This window comes from Cervus elaphus, chromosome 1 (assembly GCF_910594005.1).
Source record: "Cervus elaphus chromosome 1, mCerEla1.1, whole genome shotgun sequence".
Classification (NCBI taxonomy): Eukaryota; Metazoa; Chordata; class Mammalia; order Artiodactyla; family Cervidae; genus Cervus; species Cervus elaphus.
In genome coordinates, this window is record NC_057815.1 from 44,862,504 (window position 1) to 44,888,409 (window position 25,906).

Sequence of the window (25,906 nt, forward strand, 5' to 3'; positions counted from 1 at the left end):
TGAAGCAGAGATGAGACCGCAGAAGCCTCAACCGCCAGTCTGATTCCACAGCACGTCTCTCAAGGGCTCACGGGGCAGGGCGCAATCAGTGTGTGGGGTGATACTTCCTGTGGTGTGTGGGTGAGGGCTGGAGGTCTGGGCAGGAGAGCTGAGCGTGCTCGGTGGAGGAGCTGCACCTGAACACTAGGTTTTCTTTCTGGGCAAGGACTCTGAAAGTAACTCACTAGGAAATAATTTATGCCCACAGAGCCTCTTTCATGTCTATAACCTGATTGAATTATTTCATAATTTCAACAGATATTTTTGAGGCTTCTCTTGTGGCTCAGATGGTAAGGAATCAGCCTGTAATGCAGGAGACCCAGGTTTGATCCTTGGGTTGGGAAGATCCCCTGGAGGAGGAAATGGCAACTCACTCCAATATTCTTGCCTGGAGAATTCCATGGACAGAGGAGCCTGGCGGGAGAGTCCACGGGGTCACAAAGAGTTGGCCAGTGAGTGTCTAACACTTTCACACTGTGGGCCAGCCTGTGCTAGGCACTGGGGATGCAGGTGGAAAATTCTTACATGTTCCCTGCTCTCCTGATGCCAGTCACCCCATGAGGTAGGCATTCATATCCCCATGTTATCAATGAGGAAAACAGGCTCCTAGGGGTGAAGCTGCTCAGGAGGCTCCCTCCTTAAGGACCACAGCAGATCCGACCTGGCCTCCTTCCATGCTGGGCCCTAACTGTGCACTTGTTAGGGTTGGCATGAGTGCTCTAGGGTGTCAAGAATAGCGTTCTCAAATTGCCTGGGAAAGATCTATCAGAGCCCTTCAGAAATTAGAAGCCATATTTGTATCAGCCTGCTTTGGACTTAAATTCTGCCAGTGCCTTTGTATTCAACTCTAGTCGAACGAGGAGCCTGGGATCTGTGATCACGTGGGGTTAGACTGTCTTGAATTTGAACTTCAGCACGACTGCTTTGGTTGCATGACCTTGGGTTAGTGATTGATCCTCCTTGAGCCTCAGCTTCCACATCTGTGAAGTGGGTATGCAATATCATCTTATAGAGTTAGTATAATAGCCATGCACAGTTAATTACTTTGAGCAGTCCAGGATAAGCATCTTAGCGTCACTCCTCCTAAGGATTCTGTGAGGGTACTTTTATCATTGGGCTTCCCTGGTGGCTCAGTGGTAAATAATCTGCCTGCTAATGCAGGAGACTCAGGTTCGATCCCTGGGTTGGAAAGATCCCCTGGAGAAGGAAATGACAACCCACTCCAGTATTCTCACCTGGGAAATCCTATGAACAGGGGAGCCTGGCGGGCTACAGTTCATGGGGTTGTAAAGAGTCAAACATGACTTAGTGACTGAACACAGACACATTTCTATCATTTCCATGTTATGAATGAACAGGTTGAGGCTTAGAGAAGTTAACTCACTTGCTCATGGTGTACAGCCGTTACATGGCAGTGAAGAACTCAACCTGTGTAAGAACTGTGACTGTCAGTCCAAGCCCCAACCACAGAAGTAAAGGACAATAATGTTTCCCTCCCCTTTTCAGTATTCTTGCCTGGGAAATCCCATGGACAGAGGAGCCTGGCGGGCTACCATCCATGGGGTCACAAAGAGTCAGACACGACTGAGAGGCTGACTTTTCACTTTCACTTTCCTCCTTTCAACATATATCGACATGACGATCCTATGCCTGGATCTAGAGCGTTCTGTCTGCTTAGAGTGTTTGTATTAACTACAGTGAATATACAAAACATAAAACATACAAGTCAGGCTGAGAATTTATTTCATCTTGGTATAAACTCAGAAAATGCCTTTGACACCATCTGTTCATTGATGTCATTCAGCCAATACTAATAGAACACCTACTGTGTGCCAGATAGTGTGTTGGGGCTGGCCATGGTCCCGGCGTCACATGTTCTGTGGGGAGACAGGAGGCATCATCATGAGCAGAGTGTGTGTCCTAATGAGGAGTGTTACAGATGTGGTAGCAGCAGATGGGAAAGGGATCACAAAAAGCCTCAGAGGGGAATTAATGCAGTGAGCCTGGAAGACACAGTTTGCAGGTCATCACGGGGGCAGAGGGTGGGTGCTGAGGCAAGCCGGAGATGGAGCTCTGCTGAGGATCGCTGCACTGGCGTTGGGGGTAGAGACAAGAAGACGGGAAGCAGGGCTCCCCTGGTGGATCAGTGGTAAAGAGTCCTTCAGCCAATCAGGAGACTCCAGTTCGATCTCTGGCTTGGGAAGGTCCCATATTCCACGGAGCAACCAAGCCCCGGTGCCACAACTATTGAGCTTGTGCTCTAGCGCCCGGGAGCCGCAACTACTGAAGCCCGTGTGCCCTAGAGCCTGTGCTCCACAAGAGGAGAAGCCACTGCTCCACAAGAGGAGAAGCCACTGCAATGAGAAACTCTCATACCACAACTAGAGAGCAGCGTCCGCTCACCACAGCTAGAGAAAGCCTGCAAAGCAATGAAGATCCAGCACAGTCAAAAATATAAAACAAACAAAAAGAAAGAAAGAAAGAGGAACCAGATCTTGAAGGGTTTATCTGTTGGAGTTAAGTTTGCCTTTGATCCTCGGTGCAGTGGAGAGCTGTGGTAGACTTTGGGGCTGGGGTGTGTCATTATCAAGTTCACGGTTTGGTAAGAACTCCTGGCTGCTCATTCATGTGGCTCAGATGGTAAAGAATCCATTTGCAATGCAGGAAACCCAGGTTTGATCCCTGGGTCAGGAAGATCCCCTGGAGAAGGGAATGGCAACCCTCTCCAGTATTCTTGCCTGGAAAATTCCATGGACTGAGGAGCTTGGTGGGCTGTAGTTCATGGGGTCGCAAAGAGTTGCACATGACTGAGCGAATAACACTTTTATTTCACTTTTCTGGCCACTCACTGGAGACTCAACAGACAGGGTAAGACCAGAGGGAGAGAGACCGAGATGGCTGCTATCACAGAGTCCTGGTTGTTGCTGGTGGATGTCTGGATTGGAGCAGGTTGATGGTGGTGGAGAGAAAGTGATGGAGCTATTGGGACTTGTTGACTGAGTCGATGTGAGGTGTGGGGAAGTAGAATTAACTCTACAGTGACTCTCTGCTTTCTAACTTGGGTGACTAGTGGATTGCGGTGTCATCCACTGAGAAGGAGAATGTAGGAGGAGAAACAGATGGTGGGATTGGTGGAGAGGAGTCCTCCTCTTTAGGATGAGGTGTGTCTGGAGGGCTGTGGGACGTCCAGGTGGAGATTTCAGGAGGCAGCCATCTCAGTACAGGTGTTCTGGGCTTGAGATTCTGATTTAGAAGCCACACCATGCCAGTGGTAATAACTCATGGGTGGAGGTGGAACTCCCTAGGGATGATGTTAGTGGGAAGAGGGGCTGGATGCTCTATTGCTAGAAAAAAATTTTATCCTTAAATTATGAAAATATTTTCAGTTGATAAAGGCTATGCCATTAAGTTCTAAGATCAGATTCATATAAATTGAAAATAAGACCTCAAATTTCCTTGTGTTTTTGGATCAAGAATCCAGAAGCTTCATGATCTGCTCTCATACGCAAACAGGTACATGCCAGAAGGCTACCCAGTGGAGTCTGAATCCTGGCTAGCCCTGGCTTTCCCTAGTAATAGTTGTGTTACCTTGAACTAGGCGCCTTTCTTGAGCTCAGCTTCCTTGTCAGTCACAGAGCTTGTTCTGTGATTAAATAAGATAAAGATTATGGAAAAAATTTTGCAAACACTTGTGCTTTACCAACTTGTGTCAAGATGGTGCTTTTTATTCCTGTAAGGTTTTGGGGGAGATTATTTCTCATCACTTTGCCCAAGAGCAGCTGAGGACCTGAGCCATTGTCCTTACATGTGGTCTCCAGGATCAGCCAGCCTTTGGGGTCATGAATAATGGCCGTCAGGCCTTCATGGATTGAGTGTAGTTCTGTCATCAAATAAAATTTATGCAGGCTAATCTGACACCTATTTAGCGGTCTGCATAATAATTATTGTGCAGTGGGCTGACCAGGCATAAATGGAAGGCATTTGACAGAAACGATTATATTTAGTATTACTTTTATATAGCCTAGCAAGATTTTTACGGTTCTTCCATCTTTGACAGCCTATTCATTTTCCACTCAATGCGAATTTATTGAGGCTGTAATATATGCCAGGCACAGTTCTGGGCCCTGAGACGACAGAGAAACAGGATTTCTGTTCCAGCCCCACCTCCACTGAGCTTGAATTCTAGTGGGGAGACAGTCACTCAATAGTCAACCTTACCCACAATGAGTAAGAATGCCAAGCTTCCCTTGAGATCATGGTTGCTTTCTTCTCTTCCTGCACTAACATCCATGAATTAATATTTAATTAAATTCATTTATTTGGCTGCATCATTTTTTGGTCTTAGCTGTGTCATGTGGAATCTAGTTCCCCGACCAGGAATTGAACCCGAGCCCCCTGCATTTGTTGTTCCGTCGCTGAGTTGTGTCCAACTCTTTGTGACCCCATGGACTGCAGCACACCAGGCTTCCTTGTCCTTCACATCTGCCGGAGCTTGCTCAAACTCATGTCCATTGAGTCGATGATGCCATCCAAACATCTCAGCCTCTGTCATCCCCTTCTCCTCTGCCTGCAAACTTTCCCAGCATCAAGGTCTTTTCTAATGAGTCAGCTCTTCACATCAGGTGGCCAAAGTATTGGAACTTCAGCTTCAGCATCAGTCCTTCCAATGAATATTCCGGATTGATTTCCTTTAGGATTGACTGGTTGGATCTCCTTGCAGTCCATGGGACTCTCGAGTCTTCTCCAGCCCCACAGTTCTTCAGCACTCAGTCTTCTTTATGGTCCAACTCGGGCCCCCTGCATTATGAGCGCAGAACTTTAGCCAATAGAGCACCAGGGAAGTCCCAACACCAGTGAATTAAAGATTCTGAGCCTGATTTGCCAACAGCAAAGTTTTCTTTGCTGCAATATTTATCCTTTATTTCCCTCTGTCTCCTTATATCAGGCAGTGGCTTGAGACCTTCCATCCACTGAACAAATATGTCCTGTGCACCTATTGGTATAAGTAGCCTCGAGGGATACAGTAGTAAACTGGGGTTGGTTTGGCCCTGGAGAAGCCCACACGGAGCCCAGGTGTAGACACGCAGAGACAGGGGCAATAGAGGAAAATGTGTCAGCATCAGAGCCACTAGAGGCTGCTGGGAGGGGATAGAGAGGCACCCGATTCTGGCAGCTGGCAAGGCGAGGGGAGGGGAGCACACTCCAGGCAGAGGGGTGGAGTTGTGTGCAGGAAGATGCGAGCTGCTGGGTCAGGCGGCAGCATGAGCTGCGGTGGGAAGCGGGGATGTCATGACACAGAACCTTCACCAAGTGTGCTCCAAAACTTTCGGATATAGTTGTTAGTGAAATGTTTGTTCTAGTCTTTTGCCTATATTGGAGAAGGAAACGGCAACCCACTCCAGTATTCTTGTCTAGAGAATCCTGTGGACAGAGGAGCCTGGTGGGCAGCCGTCTATGGGGTCACACAGAGTCGGACACGACTGAGCGATTTCACTTTTCACTATGAATCATTTGGCCACAGTCACACTGCCTGCCCTGATTTGATGGGGGTGAAGGTGGAGGATGGCTTTAGAACCTGAGGCCTCTGTGAGCCTGGGCAGAGGCGGGAAGGCAAAGGCCTGGAGCCGGCCTGGAGCTCCACCCCCCCCCCAACCAGGCACAGGGGTTCGGGGAGGGAGCGTTGGTCCTCCTCACTGAGGCTGTCCACACGGGGAGGCCGCTGTGCTGGAGGGGTGGCTCCCGGCATGGGGACTCACGCACTTCTCCCCCTCCCCCACAGAGTTATGTCATGCCCAGACCAGCGGAGGGCTCCATGAGGATTTATAGAAGATGCCCCGCGTCTGGGCGCCTTTGGTGCTGCTTCCCGCGTGGCTCGTGATGGTCGCCTGCAGTCCGCACTCCCTGAGGATCGGTAAGCGCTGCCCCTGTGGCACCCTGGGGGCAGCCCAGCCCTGGTGATGCCCCTCCCACACTCCAGGTGTCCGCCGGGCACATCTGACCCTGCACTACCCTCCTGAGTTTGGCTGGGGCAGGGCTGGCAGTATTGGGGCAGCCGACAGGCTCACAGCAATGATCTGCTCAAGCTGCCCGGCTCCTCTTGTGATGAAACTAAAGAGTCTGATAAGTGTCTCTTGCAGCCTGTGACGGACTCAGGATGGGAATGGTTGGGGGGCTTCCAAATCTAGGGCTAGAGAGCAGAGCACAGCTCATCTCTTCTGTCCTCTGATCAATCCCAGAAGTCTTCCTGGAGGCTGTGTTCAGATGAAGTATTCTTGGTGCCCCTGACCTGGCTGCTTGGCAGGGCCTTGGTGTCTGCTTGCCCTAGCCTGGTTCTGGGAAGGAACAACGGGCCACTTCAGGGACGTATGTCCACCTGCTCTGTCCCTGTCCTTGCTGCCATGGGGATGCTCCTCCTAGCTGTAGGCAGACACTGCTATTGCTGGCCCATCAGCACCCCTGTGCCTGGCAGAAGGCTTGGCTCTTTCCAGGGTTCAGAAATGCCTGAGAAATCAGCTGCCTCCCCTACCCCTCAACACCTCCAAAGCTGCTTAACTGCAGGCGTTGCTGTTACGCAGTGGGGCACTGGTGATCGGGTATTGGGAGCATGGCTCCAGGTGCAGAGACGGATAGTCTCGTTCAGTAGACACTGTGTGGTCAGCTGATGGCCTGGGACAGATGTGGGATGTTGGGGACTGGGGTGTGTACTTGTATATGGGGAAGGGAGTCAGTGTGGACAGGCAGTTGAGGCACAGCAGTGAGGAATCCAGGCAGGTGTGTTGGTCACAAGAAGACCAGTCCAACAGTGGGACCCCTGGGCAAGGCCAGGCAACAGCCTTAGAAGTACCTAAACACCAGGTAGGTTATCTGGGCAGGTGCCCACCTGAGACCTGTCTGTCTAGACTGGGGTGGGGATGGCAAAAGTGGATACTATGCACAAGGCAGGATCTGAGATCCTAAACTTGAACCTGAAAGGGTTAGAGGCTGTTTTAGAATGAAGACCATGATATGGAATCCCAGGGACGTGGCCTAAAGCTCCTGAACTCCTCTACTGACAGTTAGGACTGGTTCTAAGGTCCCAGAGGTTGGCATGATGGTGGTGATGGGTGGTCAGGAGGCCCTGGCCAGCCCAGGCATCACAGGTCAGAGCCTAAGTTGGAGGCCCCCGAGTTGCTCCGTGCTGTGTCGTGGGCACACAGGCCTATTTCTCCATGCATATGCCAGAGACAGCTAATTGGAATCAGAAATGAGGACCAGTGACTCAGTCCTTCCCCTCATCCTGCCCTTGGCTCACCACCCTGCATACTTGAAAAAAGGAATTAAAAACAAACCCTTTCCTCCCTCTTCCCCACTCACTTCTACTGAAACTTCAAAACCTAATTTAATTCTGCTTAGCAGCAATGCAAAACGGTTCATATCCTTAAGATGCTTAATTTATAAGATGCCTCCAGTTATTCATATTTGCTGTGAGGTTTTCTTCTCCTCTAAATGAGTGGATGAAGCGGTAACCCATCAATTTCCATTTGTCGCTAATGGGAAGCGGAAAGAGACTGAGCCAGAATCAGTATCGCCTCGTGGCCTCGGCTCTCCTGACACTTGTTCCCTCGGAGGAAAAGCAGAAAGTGGAGCTGACAGATCCCTGTCTGGCCTGCTGTGCAACAGGGGGGGCGCGCTTCCAAGGGACCCCTGTGCTCCATCCCCACACTTGGAACGATGCTTGTCCGGTTCCATCCGCTCTGCTGGTGCTGGTTGTGGCTCATGCCAGGCCACGTCCAGCTGATTTCCAGCCAGGGGCCCTGCTGGTGGACAAGGTCAAACCAAGCCTGGTCTCCTGCAGAGCGCAGGAAGCTGAGTGAAGTCAACAAAGAGAGAGAAAAGTAAAGAAAAACCCAAACAGCAGTGCCCGGGCTTGTTTTGCTGTCTCCTTGGTTATCCTGGGAGCCAGGAGCTTTATGGATGAAAAGGTGCTAATTACTCGGACTCCGGAGGGGATCTGGAGTAGGGCGGGGATGAGGAGAGAAGTAGGTCAGGATAACACAAGTAGCTGTGCTGAGCGGGAGGCAGCCTTCCACACCGATGGGCTGGACCAGCGTTGATGGCGCTGGCCCCCCAAGTCCTCCAGAGCCTCTTGGAAAAATGGAGGGGCTGCTGCTCCTTCCCCTTTCCCAGGGGTCACTTCTCCCCACATTTGATTCTTCTGGAGTTCCTCCCAAACCCCCAGCCTCAATGTAGATGGCTGTGAGAGCAAGACTGCATGAAGGCACCAGGGATCTCGGAGATAAATGGTCCCGCCTGCTCCATCTCCAGCCCCGCTTGATGGCTGGTGACAATACGGATGCTTGTAAAGAGGCGCCGAGCCCATTACCCTGCCTTGGGACTGCTGTTTTTCATTCAAGTGAGGCACGGGGCGGGAGATACAGCCAAATTGTCTATTACAGGGTCCGGTGTTTACCGCCCCCCCCCCCACCCAATGAGGTTTTGGGTAAGAGAAAGGGATTTTATTTATGATGGTGTAGCTGCCCGCATAAATTCCCCAAACTCTCACACATCTGTCAGCCCGCTTCAGTCATCTATCTTCTGGAAATGTCTTTTGATTTTGCTTCTGTCCCTCTGGGTCCTCTGAGTGATGACTGTGGGAGCCACAAGTTAATAAATGCCCTGAGAAGACCTCCCCTCCCCATCTCTAGAGCCCTCCATTACTTAAAAGGATCATCATTATATCTTAAAGCCACAAAGGATTCTGCAGACCCCATTTTCCAACCTGCTTATGTCGCAGACGGGGAGGGAGACCCACAGAGGTGGTGGTTTGGCCAAGGTCACAGGGTGCATGAGGGTGGGGCTGGTGGCAGTCAGTCCTGGGGCCTGGTCTCCTTGACTCCTCTTGCAGTGCTCCCTCTGTTGCCCACCGATGGGCTCCCTAAGTCACTGGGGAAGCAGACTCACCTTCAACAGTAGGTGGAGGTCGTTGTCTCTTACAGTTTCCTCCCATCGCGTTTCTGATATTAGCAAATCTTGCCCCCAAATGCATTAGGACCTCAGTATTTGTCAGCTGAGTGAATGTGAGGCTTTTCAGCTAGCCTTCTGTTACTCCTTCCCTGGTCACTTATTTTAGCCACACAACTACTCACTGTTAAGTGACTATGCCATATACTAGGGAGGTTTACTCTGGGCTTTTCTCATCCCTCTTCTGGGACTGAAGAGCTCTTCCTTGCATTCCATTTTCTCTGCCTGGAAAAAAGCAACTCTCCTGCTCCTCCTCTCCCCTCCCCCCCCCCTTTTGCATCACCAGTATCATTGGTGTAAATAGCCCTTCCTCCGCAGACTTCTTTCCCAATATTTTCCTGTCCCTCCTAGGGTCAGATCATCTTTGCCCAACCATTCTCCCATTCCCCTGTTCCATCATTCACTGGGTTGTGCTCTGATTAGTATGGCATTTTCCCACCAGATTTTGGCTCCCAAGGGGGATGGACCACATGACCCAGGCCCTCACACTTGATGTATGCGAGTGTGTCACATAAGCTCAATGGAGGGGTGGGTGGATGAGTCTATGATCCTTGCAAGATGTTCCCTCAAAACGTGCTCCCTATCATTGTTTTAAAGTTTCTTCCAGTCTTTGTTGTTGCTATTCAGTCGCTAAGTCGTGTCCAGCTCTTCACAGCCCCATGAACTATAGCGCGCCAGGCTTCCCTGTCCTTCATCATCCCCCTGAGACTGCTCAAACTCATGTCCACTGAGTCGGTGATGCCATCCAACCATCTCATCCTCTGTCGTCCCCTTCTCCTCTTGCCCTCAATCTTTCCCAGCATCAGGGTCTTTTCCAATGAGTCAGCTTTTCCCTGTGCTTAAAGATGTAGACTTATTGGAGGAAGTAGAAGAAAAAGGAGAAAGAAGAGAAAGAGAAAATGTCCATCTATCTGTCTTACTTAAAAGAGAAGATGAATGGACTGGAGATCCTGATTGAATTCTAAGGCAAGTATTAGCTGTAATGGTAAAAACAGGGGTTCACCTATTCATTCATGAATCCACTCAGCAAGTATTTATTGATTGCTTTGTGCCAAGGACTGAGGATATGGTGCTAAATAATAATAATCCCCATAATAATTCCCACTTGGAAAGACCTCACTTTCTTCCAGGTACTGTGCTAGGTGTTTCACATATTTCAGGCAATCTTCACGTCAGAATTAATGATCCGATGTTATAGATGAAGAAACAGAGGCTCAGGGAGCTTAAATAACTTGTCTAAGGTCACACCGAGACTGAAATTCAAACCTGTCTGTCTCCAAAGCTTCCCTTTCCGCTTTGCTCTACTGCAGCTCTACAGCCCTGGAGACATTTGGGATATTCCATTATCACAGCAGTCACATGAAATATATTATGTTCTATCTGGTAAAGAGACTGAAAGATGGAATCATTATTGCTTTTATAGGCTCTCACTCTTTTTTTGTTTTTAACTCCCAAATAATTTCCTAAGGGCCCAGACAGAGTCCATCGGACAGATGAGGAAACTGAGGCCTGGGGATCTAAGAGACTCGATCAGGGTGGTACAGAGTTCTGCTCAGTGTGGGTGGCGCTAGACATCAGCAGGTTATTGTAGCAGCTGAATCTCTTGTTTAAGGTTTCCCTGAGAGGTAAAGCAGCAAGAGCTTGTATTTATTCGACACTCTGTCTTACTAGGACCCCAAGCACTTTACAACTCCCATTTTTCACTGAGTTGGTTTCCCTCAATGAGCTCCAAGTCCTGCAGAGAGAATGTTTAACATAGAACATTCAAATGTTATGAAGATGAAGATAATAAGAGAATTGGGGGAGGTAAGCGGGGGAAATAAAACACACCGGTTTTCTTATCCTTTTCTGCTGTGTGTTAAATATATCGGACACACCAAGATCCAAATATACCAGTGGAATTCTGTGCCTTGCAGAGGACATACCATGGGGCTTGTTGAGTAGTGGGCTTCCCTGCATAATGTGTGATGTGATCACGTGATTTGCTTTATGAAATTTTGATCAGCGTGTAACTCTTCATCTCTTTTCCCATTGAGTCACCCATATAAGCAATAAGTTGGTCTCTCACATTAGGGACAAATAGAAATTGATGCCTTTCTCCTTCATCTGTCATCTAGAGAGAGAATCCATGGACAAAACTTTCTGGGACACAAATCCCTCCCCTAATGACCACCTTAGGGAATCAGGGTCTTTGTTGTTATGTCTGTGTTCCTGAGTCTAGCACAGTGCCTGGCCCATGAAAGGTGCTTAGGAATTGCTGGATGAATTATCTAACGGTGAACTTTGAATCTTGAACTGACCTGTCAGTTTTCAAATCTCTCTCCTCCCAGATGTTGGTCAGTGTTCAAAAATGTCAACCAATTTTATTGAACCCTAAGTGTCCAAAATATGTATTTAGGAGAGTAACTATGTTGCTGAAAGCAGTCCTTTAGAGTGTCTGCCCACGTGCGTGCTTGCTCGGGGCTGGCTTGCTCGGGGCTGTCTCTCCTCTCCTCCCTGCCCAGCCCTGCTGCCTCTCCCTCCTCAGAGGGATGAAGCAGGCTTGGTTAGAAAGGTATTCCAGGCCAGAGTGCGGTGCGGAGTCAGCTGTCTTGTTGTGACTTGGTCTTTCGCCAGGAGCACTGCACCGGATACTGTCAGGACGGTATCCTCTCTCTCAAGCTTTCCAGAACCCATCTGTGAGCTGCAGCCTCTGGCCATAGTCTCTTCCACTGAGGAAGTGAGTGATGAATTAGACCTAGATGCTCTGTTTTACAGATAAGACAAACTGGGGTCCCCATAAGGCAAAGCAAGTTGGCAGAGGCCACTGTGGCAGGGCCAGGACTCCTGACTCCCAACTGCCTGGTGAGATTGATGCCACAGTTTACGCCGTATAACACCTTCTTTGTTGTTTTTGTTCAGTCACTAAGTTGTGTCCGACTCTTTGTGAGCCGTGGACTGCAGCACACCAGGCCCCCCCTTCCCTTCCTGTCTCCTATGGTTTGCCCAAGTTCATGTCCTTGAGTCAGTGATGCTATTCAACCATCTTATCCTCTGTCACCTTCTTCTCCTTTTATCTTCAGTCTTTCCCAGCATCAGGGTCTTTTCCAATGAGTTGGCATTTCACATCAGGTGGCTGACACATGTTAATTCAGTTTCCCCAACAACCTGCCAGGTAGATAGAAGTAAACACATCTCGTAGAAGAGGAGTCTGAGGCTCACAGAGTTTGTGGCTTGCCCAGCTCTCATGCAGCAGAGTGGTAGCCTCAAACGGAAAGAGAGGAGAGGACATCTGGGCAGGGACAGAGGGGACCTCTTGAGTCAAGTTGGAGGGCAGCCTAGGTGGCAGAGCCCTGGATAACCTGTTGGTGCGTTCTCTCATTTCTCTCTTTTTTTGGTCGAGTGGCATGCAGGATCTTAGTTCCCTGACCAAGGATTGAACCTATGCCCCCTGCAGTGGAAGCTTGGAGTCCTAACCACTGAACCAGCAGGAAAGTCCCACAGTACATTTTTTTTTTTTAATTGGAGTATAATTATTTTACAATGTTCTGTTCATTTCTACTGTACAACAAAGTGAATTAGCTATGTGTGTACATATATCTGCTCCCTCTTGAGCCTGCCTCCCACCCTGCTCCATCCCACCTCCTTAGGTCATCACAGAGCACCAAGCTGAGCTCCGTGTGCTAACAGCAAGTTCCCACTCGCTATCTGTTGTACACATGGTGGTGTATATATATCAGTGCTACTCTCCCAACTTATCCCACCCTCCCCTCTGACTGTACATTCTCTATGGGTAAGACTGAAAGCCACAAGGGCCAGCGTGCCAATGCCCAGGACCTTAAGAAATCAGACTGAGCTAAAGCAAACAGGCAGGTGATGGCAGGAAACATTATGTTTTCTTAAACATATCATGGTGAATCTCCAGAAGGACGCTGAGAAAGGTCCCAGTAGCAGTGGTATTAGAGACAAGGGAGGGGGTTATTTTTTCCTAACTCAAAGCCATACATCATAGAGCTGATTTCCAAATAATTTTGGTGCATGACTTCCTATGTTCACTGGTGCTCGAAGGGCCCGGTTTCCCTGGGGTCTCATATGGCCCCTCCACTCATGCGATGACCCACACTATCTGCTGCTCTGCCAGAGGAAGCCCTACCTAGCAGAGACACACATGATTTGAGAGAACTGGCATGGTGATATTTTGTCAGAATTTCAAAAACCTGTCTCCAGCACTGCAAAGTGGTTTACAAGAGTCTTGGGATGGAGACTGAGTCATTAGCTCTATTTTGGCGGGAGGGTGTGGGGGGAATGTGTTGTTTCAGGGGGAGGTGGAAATCATGGGGAGAGATTTGGGTTTGGTGTAGAAAAATGCTTATCCGACAGATGGGATGGGTTCTGATGCTGAGGTCCTCACAGCTGGAGATGGCCACATCTGGGCTGGACAGAGATTTTAGCATCATGGTTGGGGGGAGCGGGGGCTGGACCTCTTACCTTCAGGACCCCTTCCAAGCTGGGATACTGTGCTAGAATACTGCAGCCTTTGGTCTGTTCTCATACTATGAGGGAGACAGCCCATTATCATTGTGTTCTCATTAACAGCCACTCACCAGAGCTTAGAATGGAGGCGGCCATCTGCCCGATTTAAGCCATGACCCCTTTCGGCCACAGTTGCTTAAGCCGGATAAGAAGGGAAGCCCTACTGGTTCTGCTTGCTCGGTTGGTGTAGCCCTGCCTGGGTGTCTCTTTTCTCCCCGTGGCCACTGCTGAGGAGTCAGAGATGCGCGGGGGATGGTTGTGGCCGCTGCCAGCTCTCAGCCAAGTGCCTGGGTGTGTGTGAGCCCGAGTGGGCGGGAGGCACAGATCCCGCTCACAGCCTCGCGGCTCGGCTGCAGGCGAGACAGTGGTCACGCTTAGCTGTCATTAGTCTGGATGCGGGGGCACGCATTCCATATTGGCTGGACGAGGGCTGCAGGCATGTCGGATCACCCAGCAGCCCTTCTATATCTTTTTGGTGTGTTTCTCCCCATCAGGCTGGGTTAGGGGCTGATAAGCTCATGGCAGCTCTGGAACCCCTTTAGCCCACATCGATGAGGGGTGTGATCCAGAGGAAGGCTCCTGCTCATCGAGTCTGGCCTCAGCAAATGCGTGATGAAGGGGGACCTTGCCCAGCCCCTGGCCAGGAGGGATCGCCACCGTGCTAGATTCAGGAGGAAAGCCAACCTAACTGGGGATGGGTGACCACCTGGTGCAGCCCTTGAGAGGGTCTCTTACATATTTCCCTTTTCCCTCAGCCCTCTCTCTCCTGACTCACCAGGTGCCTTCCATGGCCATTCCAAGCTCTCTGGACACCATGGAACCTGGTGTGTTCCGGGTGGCACTGGGGTTGGCTTGGGAAGCCTCCAGCATAGAGTAGAGGTGGGTGCTGGAGTCTGGGCTCTAATCTGAGTTTGAATGTGAGCACCACCCTTCACTAGTTGTGTGACCTTGGCAGAGAACTTAATTTCTTGGTGCTTCAGTTTCTTCAAGTATGGCATGGATGACAGTAGTTGCTTCCTCATGTGTTTATGAGAATTCAATGCGTTCCCTGGTGGCTCAGTTGGTAAAGAACCCACCTGCAATGCAGGAGATGCCGGAAGATCCCCTGGAGAAGGAATTGGCAGCCCACTCCAGTATTGTTGCCTGGGAAATCCCATGGACAGAGGAGCCTGGCAGGCTGCAGTCCATGGGATCGCAAGAGTTGGACACGACTGAGTGACTTAACTGCTACTACCACTACCTACAGAGCACTTAGAAAAGTGTCAGGCATGTATTAAGTGCTGGGAAAGTGATACCTGTTACTGGGAATGGCCCTGTTGGGCCACCCTGTGTCTATCTCTTAGCCTTCCCCTGCCTGGAACATCCTTCTCCACTCTTCCATCAAGTGCTGAATCTTCCCCTTTCCTAAATCCTGCTTTAAATTCAGTTATTTCTAAGAGCCAAGAATCTGCACCCAGTTTGGAAAGCTCTTCTAGAAGTCTCAGAGCGCAAGAGGTATGCATGCTGACCGAGTCACGCATGGCCTTACACTGATGTCATTGGTCCATCCTGCCTGTTTTCACAAGCATTTTAAAAACCTTATTTGAATTCCATCTGTCCCACAAACTTAAGAGCATCCTGAGAGATTGGATTCTATCTTCTTTACCTTTCCAGTGTCATGGGCATTTTCCCCTGAAGTAATGGTCCCCACTACTGGCTAGTGGATCTGAGTGATTGCCCATCTTAAAAACCTCCCTTAACCCCACATCCTTCTTCGGCGAAACTCCATTTCTCTTCTTCCCATTGCAGAGAAACTCTGCAAAAGAATTCTAATGCAAAGCTGTCTCTATTTCTTCTCTCTTACCTAGTCCGTAGGACCACCTCCCATCAGATTTTCACTCCCACCCACAGTGCCTCCATGGCCTCATCCAATCACCTGTCTCCAGGACTCATTTCACCGGCAGCATTTGATATAGTCTTTCACTCCCTCTTCCTGGAAAGGCTTCTTTCTCTTGGCTTCTGGGTCACACTCCGTCTTGGTTCTTAGCCTCCCTCACTAGCTTCCAGTTTCCTTTGCTGTTTCCTTCTCCTGTCTCCAACCTCTCAACCACATATGTATGTGCCCCAGGGTTCTGTCCTTAGACCTCTTCTCTTTCCACCCACTGCTTAGTGATCTCATCCAGCTTCATGGCTTTTGATGCTACGACTCTCCAATGTCATCTCCAATTCTGAAATCTCCCCATAACTCCAGACTTACATGCCTTCTCCTCACACCCTCTTGGAGGTCTAAGAGAAGCTCAAACTCGATGTGTCTAAACTCGAGCTGTTGATGTTCCCCTTCAAACCTGTTTCTCATACCATCTCCTCCATTTCATATATGGTGATGGCATCCTACCCCTTTGGACTTAGTTCCCTACCCTTGGAGTCATACCTGATCCCGTCTCTCTCTGATATTCTGTATGCTCCCCTTCAGCAGATCCTGTGTGCTGCATCTTCCAGAACCCAACCCCTTCCGGCCACCTCTGCTGTGGCTTTCCTGTTCCAAGATGGTAGTCTGTCTCCCCGGATCACTGCAAAGCTTTCCTGCTGCTTTCTCTGCTTCTTTCTTGCCCTGCCACTTTTGTTTCTCAGGATGGCAGCAAGGATGATTCTTTTAAAATATAAGCTGGATCATGTCTGCCCTCTGCTCAGCTCCTTCAATGCCTTCTCATCTCAAGTCAGAGGAAAAGAAAGAGTCCTTGTGGAGTCCCTCCCTTGGGTTCCTCCACGGTCTGCCCCCTTGTTCTGTTACTTTTTTTCCTCTTTCCTTACCCTCTGTCTCTTGCTCACTCCATACCAGCCTCCACCCCCTGGCTTCCTTGGTGTCCTCTCTGCCTAGGACAAGCCTCACCTAGATGTGTGTGTGGTTCCTGCTCTCATTTCCTACCATTTCTCATGCCCACCATTTCTCTCTCTCTCTCTTCCTTGCTTTTTTTTTTTTTCTAATAGCACTTGTCACCATCTGATAAACTGGGTCCTATTTGTCATTACGCATCTTCCTGTCAACCAAGGCCCTTTGTTTTGTTCTCTGCTGTTTCCCGGGCATGTAAGGCAGTGCCTGGTACACAGAATCTTGCCTAGCTCATGCTCAGTCTTGTCCGACTCTTTGCGACCCCGTGAACTGTAGCCCGCCAGGCTTCTCTGTCCGTGGAATTTTCCAGGCAAGAATACTGAAGTGGGTTGCCATTTCCTCCTCCAGGGTACACAGAAGGTGCTCACTAAATGTCTACTGAATGAGTGAGCAGTGCAAACCCAAGGGAGGGCCCTGAGGAGCTTCAAATTTGAAAGCTGTTGGAAGGCAGATGGTCCCACTCGCAAAGCACTTCTAAACAAGCATTCCTCTAAACGAGGACAGTGGCCCTGCTGGCTTCCTGTCCCCAGGTTCTCTGGCCCCTGCGGCAAACCCTAGGTACTGGGGTCAATCTCCACCCCACTGAGGAAGTCCAAGCCAGCAGGTTAATGACTCAGCATCAAAACCAGTCTTGGCTGCTGGTCCTACTTTGTCCCTCAGATCCAAACCCCGAGCTGTTGACTAAGAATCCACTCCGAGCTGTGCAGCTGCCCCAGGGCTCAAGCTTCTGTCTCGTCATCAAGTCTGAAACCCCACTCTCATATGTTGACTGTGTCCGAGCTTCCCCCCTGGACTCTGGCCAGGCCTTGCTTGCCTCAGTCTTCCTAGAGTCTGGGGACCTGAATCTGGACCCAACCTCCCAGCTAGGACCCTGCCACCTGCTCCCAGCTCTTTCCCGAAGCTGCCAGTTTTGACCAGGGTACCTGCCTTTTGTCTGCCACAGATTTTCCCAGTGCTAGACCCAGCCTGTCTGCTTGTCCTCAGAGTCACAAAATCTTGATGGTGGCCAGGGAACCCCAGGATAACCCATTCCACTTTTGAAGAGCTCAGAAGACCAGTTTTCCTATCTGTCAAGCCACAGTCTGTCTCTCTGTGGGCTCTGCCTGTCTCTCAGGAGCTGACAGAGCAGGCCTAGTGCTCTTCCCGCCAACAGCGGCTCTCAGATCTGAAGCCCTGTCATTTCACAGCCCCCAGCAGCTCCTTTCTTTCAGAGATTCATCATGAGTGCCTCTGACGGTTGCTTCTGTTTCAGTATCTGGATTCTACTCACCATCCCGGTCACTGTCCTCTGAATGTGGGCTTTCTCTCCTCTCCTTTCCAGGTGGGATGTGGTCTCCAAATCAGAGACAGCACTCCCCTCATCTACTCCCGGTCCCCCACCACACGTGCTCCAGCCTGATGGGGTCTGGTCTCCAGGTTCAGAGCCCCCGGTCGGACCCAAGCACTGACTGACCAGTGTTTCAGTTAAAAAGAAAAAAGCCCATCTGGGTCTCCACCTATGGCTGTGAGAGGCATGCCCCCTCCCCCGCCCCAGCTCCTCTCAGGCTGGCTTTGCTCTTGACCCCAGAGCGGATGCTCTTTGAAAGCCGGCGGCACGTTGCCCCCCGTGTCTGAAGATATCTGTGTTAAGGAGGCGGGTGCTGGGAGGTTCCCCAGCTTGTGTCACCCCTGTGCTTTCTTCCACAATGTGCTTTTCCATCCTTTATAGAACATGGTCTTTCAAGCAGAGGGTGACACAGTCAGGGGAGGGAACGCCACTTTGCTGGCAGCACTCATAAATTTCCCCCAGTGCCAGGGATCTAACAACATGAGACTTTGAGCTTTCAGCTCACAGATGAAAGAACAGGGATTTTCCCGGAGATGACAGGAAAGGGAGGCAGATAGCCCTGGGGGCCTCTGCAGGAAGCTCTGCTAAGGGCTTGCCCCAGCAAGGCACCAATTCTGGCCTTCAGGGGAGCATAGTGGCGGTGGGTGGTCCCACACCTCTGGGCAGCCATTGGGGAGCCCCAGGCCGGGGGACAGGGAAGCGGGGAGCTTTCCGAAGGCCATCGTGGGGACACTCCCTGCTCTCCCTGAAGCCCTTGGGGTTTCTGAACCTAAAGGGACCTTTACCTTTAATGTCAATTTCCCTTTTAGAGCCAGTTGGGAAAACCTTGAGTGCTAAAGGAATTTAAAATGGAAATGAGTGGAGTTGGTGGAGGTGAAATAGCATATAAGTGAATATAAGTATCTGTGGATTCACCCCGGTTGGAGCTCTCGCTATATTTAGCCAACTTCTTCCTCGTCTGCCCAGGAATTATCTTACCAGCTGAGCCACAAGGGAAGCCCAGGAATTATCTATCAGAGAGTAACACTGGCCTCTGGGCAGGACTGCTCTTGGCGGGGTGGGCAGGGGGCTGTTGCTGTTGGCTTGTGAGGACAGCCTGGTGGGCTTCAGTTTGGATCTTGATTCAGTGCCTGTCTTACCATGAGGTCATAAGGATGCTCACCTGGGGGAGCTTGGGGTTCACATTCACATCTTCATATCCTCAGCATCATGGACAAGGCACCCTTGAATTAAAAATCCATGGGTGTGACTCTCCGTTACTAGCCATGTTCCTTTAGGCAAATTATTCAACCTTTTCCATGCTCAGTGTCCCTTCTGTAAGCTGGAGATAATACTTTACCACAGGAGGAGGTTATCATATTAATTGAAAGGAGATATGTAATATCATATGTACCATCCATGGTTTGTAGCATCTAGTAATATTTAGTAAATATTAATTCCCTTTCTTTTGTTTCTTTAAAAAAACAGTAGTTTGCCCAATATTATGGCAGGTGTAATTCTGGGTGGCATTGCAGGGCTGTTAAATGGAATTGGGCTTTATTGACATACAAACTTGAAAATGAATTAGCAAGTGACCCTGGGCAAATTATTTAGCCTCTGTTTTCTACTAGATAATGGGGTAATTATACACACCCTATATACTGAGATTTATGTACGATAATGTATCCAAAACGGATAGCACAGTGCCTGATAATTAGTAGTTCAATAAATAGTAGTTATTAAAAATAGTTCTACTATAGTTATTCTTACTATAACTTTCTCCTGCTGCCATAACAAATTACCACAAACTCAGTGGCTTAATCCAGACAAATTTATTAATTTATGGTCAGAAGTCAGGCTGAGCTAAAACTAAGATGTCAGCAGGACTGTGATCCTTCTTGGAGGCTCTAGGAGAGAATTCATTTCCTGCTCATTTTGATTGTTGGCAGAATTCAATTCCTTGCAGTCACAAAATCAAGGTTCTTGTTTTATTACTGGCTGTCAGTGGAGGTTGTTCCCTTCTTCCCGAGTGCTGCATGCCTTGGCTCATGGCCCCCTTCTTCCATTCTCAAAGTTCTGGGTCACTTCATTCTCACATCACAGCTCCCTGACCTCAGCCAAGGAAATGTTCTCCAATTTTAAGAACTTACCAGATTATATTGAGCATGCTGAGATGATCCAGGATAATCTCCCCATCTCAAGGTTTGGAACCTTAATGACATCTGCAGAGTCTGTTCTGCCCTGGAAAGTAACACGGTGGTGGACTCCGGGAATTAAGACACGGACATCTTTGGGGGCCATTATTCTGTTCTTCTGTTTGGATGGCTTCCAAGATAGGAGCCTGAGCCTCTTGAAAGCCTTCTCATGAGCAGAGCTGTATGCAGGGGACCACACTTGTCCTTGGAAACTGGCCCCAGGCCAACCCTTGACCCGATTGCCTGACTTCTGTTACGGTCAGCCATTCTGCATGAGAACCAGACAGCCCAGAGCCCTGAAGCGGATGCGTTTCCTCGATGGGCAGAGGGAACCTGACAGGACAGCCACATGGCTGTGACTGAGACTGTGCCACAGGAGAGAGAGCGCGAGTCACAAAGGGACTGTGTAACGGGAAGCTCTTCATCATGTTGATTTAACGTGTCAGGGTTCCAAAGGAGTAACCTCCAAGTAGAGTGTTATCTGGGGCCGCGTCACGTGGGCTCTGCTGGGCTTGGCTTGGAGTGATGTGTTTATTTCCTGCCATGGGGCCAGGGAAGAATTATGTCCCCCCAGAGTCTCAGCAGACTCTCTTACTCTGCTTGTCATCCTTCCAGAAAGGGACAGATCCTCTGTTGTTTTAGGAAAGCATGTGATATTGGAAGATACTGCCATGAGTCAGGAGTTAGGAAACCTGGGCTTTAAGGCTGATCCAGCTTGTTTCTCTTGGTCCTTATTTAACACTGACAGTGCCCTGCAGTGGGCTGAGGCTCTGTGGGAAATACTGGGAACAGGATATTTTGTTGTTAATGTTCTAATGTGAAAAGGCAAGACTCAGACATGAAGGAACTCCAGGGTAGCACAGAACAGAGGCATTGAGTGCTAATGGGCTGGTTCCAGAGTTAAGCAGTGGTCGTCGGCACTTTGGGCTTCTTTTTGCCTTCAGGATATGTCACCTATTTCCATCTAATGAAAGGATGGGGGCCCATCACTTTCAAGGACTGTATCCCGGGGCTGGAATGACATTCACATGTATTGAGCATCTAATATGTGCCCATCACTGACTATAAATTATATAATTTAATTTTTGCAACAGTCTTCAGAGGTGGGTTGGATGGTGCCTGGTCTGTAGGTATGGAATCCAAGGCTTGGAGGGATTGAGGTCACCCATGAGGAACATAGAAGATCCTGGATTTGAACCCAGATTTCTTTGGCCGCAAACCTGTGCTCTCTCTGTCGTACTAGGTGCCTCTCATTCTTGCGCCCACTGTACTCCCTTCGAGGAACCCCTGGGAGGAGTGGGGAGAAGGTGACCATGAAGGAGGTCTACCCAAGACCCCTAGGACACTTTGATTTCTTTCTTTCTCTCTCTCTGTTTTTTTGCTGCACTGGGTCTTCATTGCTGTGTGCAGGCTTTCTCTATTTGCGGCAAGCAGAGGGTACTCTCTCACTGCAGTGGCTTCTTTTCTTGTTGAGCACGGGCTGTAGGCCCTAGGGCTTCAGTAGTTGTGGTACACAAGCTTAGTTGCCCCAGGGCATGTGAATTCTTCCCAGACCAGGGATTGAACCCATGTCCCCTGCGTTGGCAGATGGGAGTTCCTTGATTTCTTTAGAGAAGCAGAAGGCAGATGCCAAGCCTGAGCCCCCCTCATTGCCCTCTCCTGCCCTTGCAGGTTTCCTTTGCAAACATTGGAGAGAGAGAAATTAACTTAAAATTGAACCACAGGAGTAGCACTGAAGGCACCTTTAGGCTAAAAACAAGAGCAGAGGCTGCGCTGCTCGGAGGGGACGAATCTGCTCGCTGCCTTTATTTATAGCCGCCTATTTATTAGATTCCAAATGATGTTTAACCAGGAATCATATGGCAGTGATCTTTGATTACTTATGCGGTTAATGGCTGAACATATATTATTATTGCTATTTATCCTGCCCTGTTAAATGTATCCGGTGCTTCTCTCCCGGGAAGGCGCCAAGGAGAGGGGCCCAGAGGGTCCCTGCCTTGTAAGATCAGCACAGTGCCCCTGGGGAAGGAGAGTGAAGGTGGCTTGACTGGTGACCAGGTGACAGGCTCTGCCAGGAGTATTTTTAAATTATTATTATTATTGTCCACACTGCATAGCATGCAGCATCTTCCTTCCCTGACCAGGGATCGAACCCACACCCTCTGCGGTGAAATCACTGAGTCTTCACCATTGGACTACCAGGAAGTCCCAGGAGAATTTTTTTTTTTTAAAGGGGGGGCAATCTTTTGAAATAGAGGGAGTGGAGATGGGAGTTGGAGAGGACACTCTGAAAGGGAAAGAAGAGTATAAAGTAAGAGAGTAAGAGTTGGGACTTTTGGAGTCAGAAATATCTAGCCTTATAATAATGTTATTAAATATTTGTTATGTACCAGGGACTATGCTGTTCAAAATCACTTAATGCTGCCATCATGTCCATTTTACAGATGAGAAAGCTGAGGCTCAAAGAGTAAATAAGCTACCCAGGATCACACAGCTGGTATGAGGCTGGAGCCAGCATTAAAACCCACAGCCTGTCTGCCTCTGGAGACCGTATACTCATTATTACTGCCCTGCCCTACTTCAAAACCAGTGTCCTCTCCTCTTTTACTTGCATATGTGCTCAGTCCCTCAGCCATGTCCGACCCTTTGCGACCCTTTGGACTATATCCTGCCAGGCTCCTCTGTCCATGGATTTTTCAGGCAAGAATATTGGAGTGGGTTGCCATTTCCTCCTCCAGGGGATCTTCCAACCCAGGAATCAAATCCACATCTCCTGTGTCTCCTGCAGCGCAGGCGGACTCTTTACCTGCTGAGCCATGGGGGAAGCTCCCTCTTTTGCTTAAGCTTAACTTTTTGAGTAAACAGTCCAGGAAGAGAACGGAAATCGTGTACCTGAGGCCTGGAAAGAGTACGAGGCTGAAGTCCTTGACTTCCCCTGTGCTCTCCTGAGGTGCTTAGGATGAACTGCCAGCAGTCTCCAGGGCACGTCGTGCCCAGGGCCCCTGGAGTGGACCGCTGGGGTGGGGCAGGGATTGGGAGGTTCAGGATGTTGAGTAAAGCTTCCTCGGCTTCTTTGCCCAAGCCTCAGGGTGGGGCCACCAGGGCATCTGAAGGTAGAGGTGGGGGGGCCTGGGCACTTCTGGGCCCTGGTGCCCAAGGATCGGAAGCCGTAGCATCTCCACGCCCCCACCCCCAACATCTAAGGAAGGCTCTAATGGGGAAGAAGCTCAAGAAGCGCCTTTCTGGGGCACCTGAAGCCTTTGCAGGCAGGCTGCAGACCATCCAGACAGCCCCACCCTTCATCATCACGCCCCCATTTCCATCCCTGCCCCGTGAACACTTGCCATCAGGCATCCTGCCCTCCAGACACACTGGGGCCCCAGAGCACCTCTGCATCTCTCATCCCTGGGCCTTTGCTCTGTCTGCCTTATCTCCTTATCTCCTCACCCCGACTCCCCCTGCAGAATTTTCTTCAAAACCTCGCTCTTCCTCTAAGAAAATTTCTGTGACTGTCCTTTCCTTCCCCATAACAGGGCTGTCTGCCCTTCCCTGCTCCACAGTGCGCTGTGGGCAGCCAGCTCCACCCAAGCCTTCGGCTCATGGCACATAGTGAGGAGAGTCAGGCATTGGTTTCCCTGGGGGGCAAGACTGCCCCTCGCAGCCTTGCTCACAGCAGGTGCTCAGTAAACACTGGTGGAATGAATGAATGACTCAGCTCTTACCCCCGGCTGCCATGAAGAAGGTGTTTGTGCCCCTTGGGACTGTATACCCTGCGACTTTGAAAATGGGGACCACATGAGCTAAGTTACGCATCCTGAAACAGAACAGCAAGGAGCCTGGAACATTCTGGTGGGAGTGGAGGTGTTAGCCAGCTGAGTGTCTCAGAATTTAGAAAGGAGGAGAAAGAGACTCGGACCAGGAGCATCCTCCCTGCGCCCCTCCTCTCCCCATAAGTCGATGTGCAGTCTTTGGTCTTTTCAATTCTAGCAGGCACACCGTTGGAGCATTTGACCTTTAGAAGGAGGACTGTGTGCTTGGGCTGGCATCACAGGGGCCCCCTGCCCGGTGTGACTCTGATGCCCGACTCCCACCCGGGGAGGCTTGGCCCCACAGTGGGATGGACCAGCCTCCAGCCCTTTCACCCATCCCTCGGTGCCCGTCCCTTCATCTCTGCAGACATCACCAGCAGCTGCCTGGGGTTTGGCCAGATGCCAGGGCCCTTGAAGAGAGGCCCCTTAGATCGGCTCAGGAAGGGATGTGGTTGGAGGAAGAGTAGAGAGGATTGGGGAAGATGCAGGTGGGGGCAGGATTGTGCTCGGAGAAGTCTGGGGCTCAAGCGGGAAGCCAGGGAGGAGAGTGAGCCCCAGGCCGTGCGAACTGTTGGATGTTCAAGGGTCACGTCACCGCTCTGGGCTCCCGTTTCTCCGGCCGTGGTCCCCCCAGCCCTGTCCCACCTGGGGTTCTGTGTTTCTGGGCAGCTCCTCTCTCTGGAGGCTGCAGCATATGTGAGTGTGCCTCCACCTCCTCTGTTGTTTTCTCTTCCCTCTGCCCCGCTCAGCAGTTACTGTCCACCTGGGTCTAGATTATCCCCTGATTAAGTGCCATTTAGCTGTTGGCTGCCTGTTCACTCAGTTTTATAGACACATTCAGCGAGGCACAGGGGCCAAGGCCTGATTTTGGAGAGGAGGGTAATGAGAACAGGGCAGCGGCGGCCCACTTAGATTGGATTTTAATAAAGTTTCCAGCTAGCCTAAATCATCGCATCACAGGCGGCCCAGAGATGGCTGAGCAGAACTGGTCAGCCCCCCACTGCTGCCTTCCCTGGCTGGGGCAGGCCGGAAAGTGCAGGATTGAGGTTGAGGGTGGGGCATGGAGGTAGGGGTCTGCTGGAGGGGAAGTGCTCATCTCCAGCGGAGGACCCTCCTTGACAGCAAGGGTAGGGCTGTTGGGAAGCATGCTCGAGGTAAAGGGTCTCCGAGGGGAGGCAGGATGCCTGCTCCTTCAGCAGCTGTTAATTAGTTGCAGATGATGAGATAATTCATAAAAATTAGCAGTGATTTCCTTCATTGTGTTAATATCACCGGGCAATAAAACTGCTGTTAAGGATGACTTTTCTCTGCATCGAAGAGCAGGATGTCAAGGAAAAAAAAGAGCCCTCAGTGGGGTGGAGGGAGGGAAAAAGAAAAACAGAACTGGTGAGAGAATGACAGGGGGGGTGATTTCCAAGCTTTGGCTGGAATCATCGGAAAGAAGTCAAATTGAAATGCAAATCCTGTGTCTCTCTGAGCCCTGGCTCAGAAGAAATGCATTTGGTGGTGTCACCTTGGCAGGCGATGGGCAGCCAGACGGACGGCGGGGAGGGCTTCCCCCAGCTGCTCAGTGGAAGGGAAGATGGCCATGGACTCAGCTTCCGTCCCCATCAGGGAGCTGGCCTGGGCCCCCAGGAGAATCCTCCAGAGAAGAGACGTGCTTGCTTATGAGGCATGTGAAGCCCTGCATGATCTGGCCTTGACCCCTTCGTCTGCATCTCTTAGAGCATTTCTCCTGTCTCACCCAGCTCTGCGCACACTGGTCTAAGGTCGGTTTCTTGAATGTGCCCCCCGCCTTCCTGTCTTTGGGCCTCACACATACTTTGTCTAGACCATAATTTGACCTCCTCTCCATTTCTTTCATCTCTGTGTAAAGTGTCGTTTCTGTAGATGAGCCTTTTTTGAGCTGTACCACTCACTCCTGACACAGTGTCCACATTGCTTATGGGGAGTGAGAGATGGATGAATAGAGTCTTTTCTTTTTAAAAACAAAAAGTTATTTCTGGCTGTGCTGGGTCTTCGTTTCTGCAGGCAGGTTTTCTCTAGCTGCAGTGAGCAGGGGGCTAGTCTCTCCTTGCGGTGTGCAGCCTCCTCACTGACGTGGTTTCTCTCGTGAAACACTGGCTCTCCAGCCAGGGCTCAGTTGCTGTGGCATACAGGTTTAGATGCCCTGCGG

The 25,906-nt window shown here is 50.2% G+C and overlaps 1 protein-coding gene across 2 annotated transcripts in view; it reads left to right on the plus strand.

Moving 5' to 3' along the window:
• Window positions 1-25,906, plus strand: part of GRIK4 (glutamate ionotropic receptor kainate type subunit 4) — a 485,478-nt gene that overhangs the window by 147,960 nt on the left and 311,612 nt on the right. The window contains exon 2 of one of the 2 annotated variants that reach the window (XM_043901237.1): window positions 5,819-5,950. In XM_043901237.1, the coding sequence (XP_043757172.1) occupies window positions 5,869-5,950 (82 nt within the window). In that variant the 5' untranslated portion in view covers window positions 5,819-5,868. Of the gene's footprint in view, window positions 1-5,818; window positions 5,951-25,906 lie in introns of those variants that run through there. The other variant, XM_043901238.1, reaches the window with a different exon arrangement.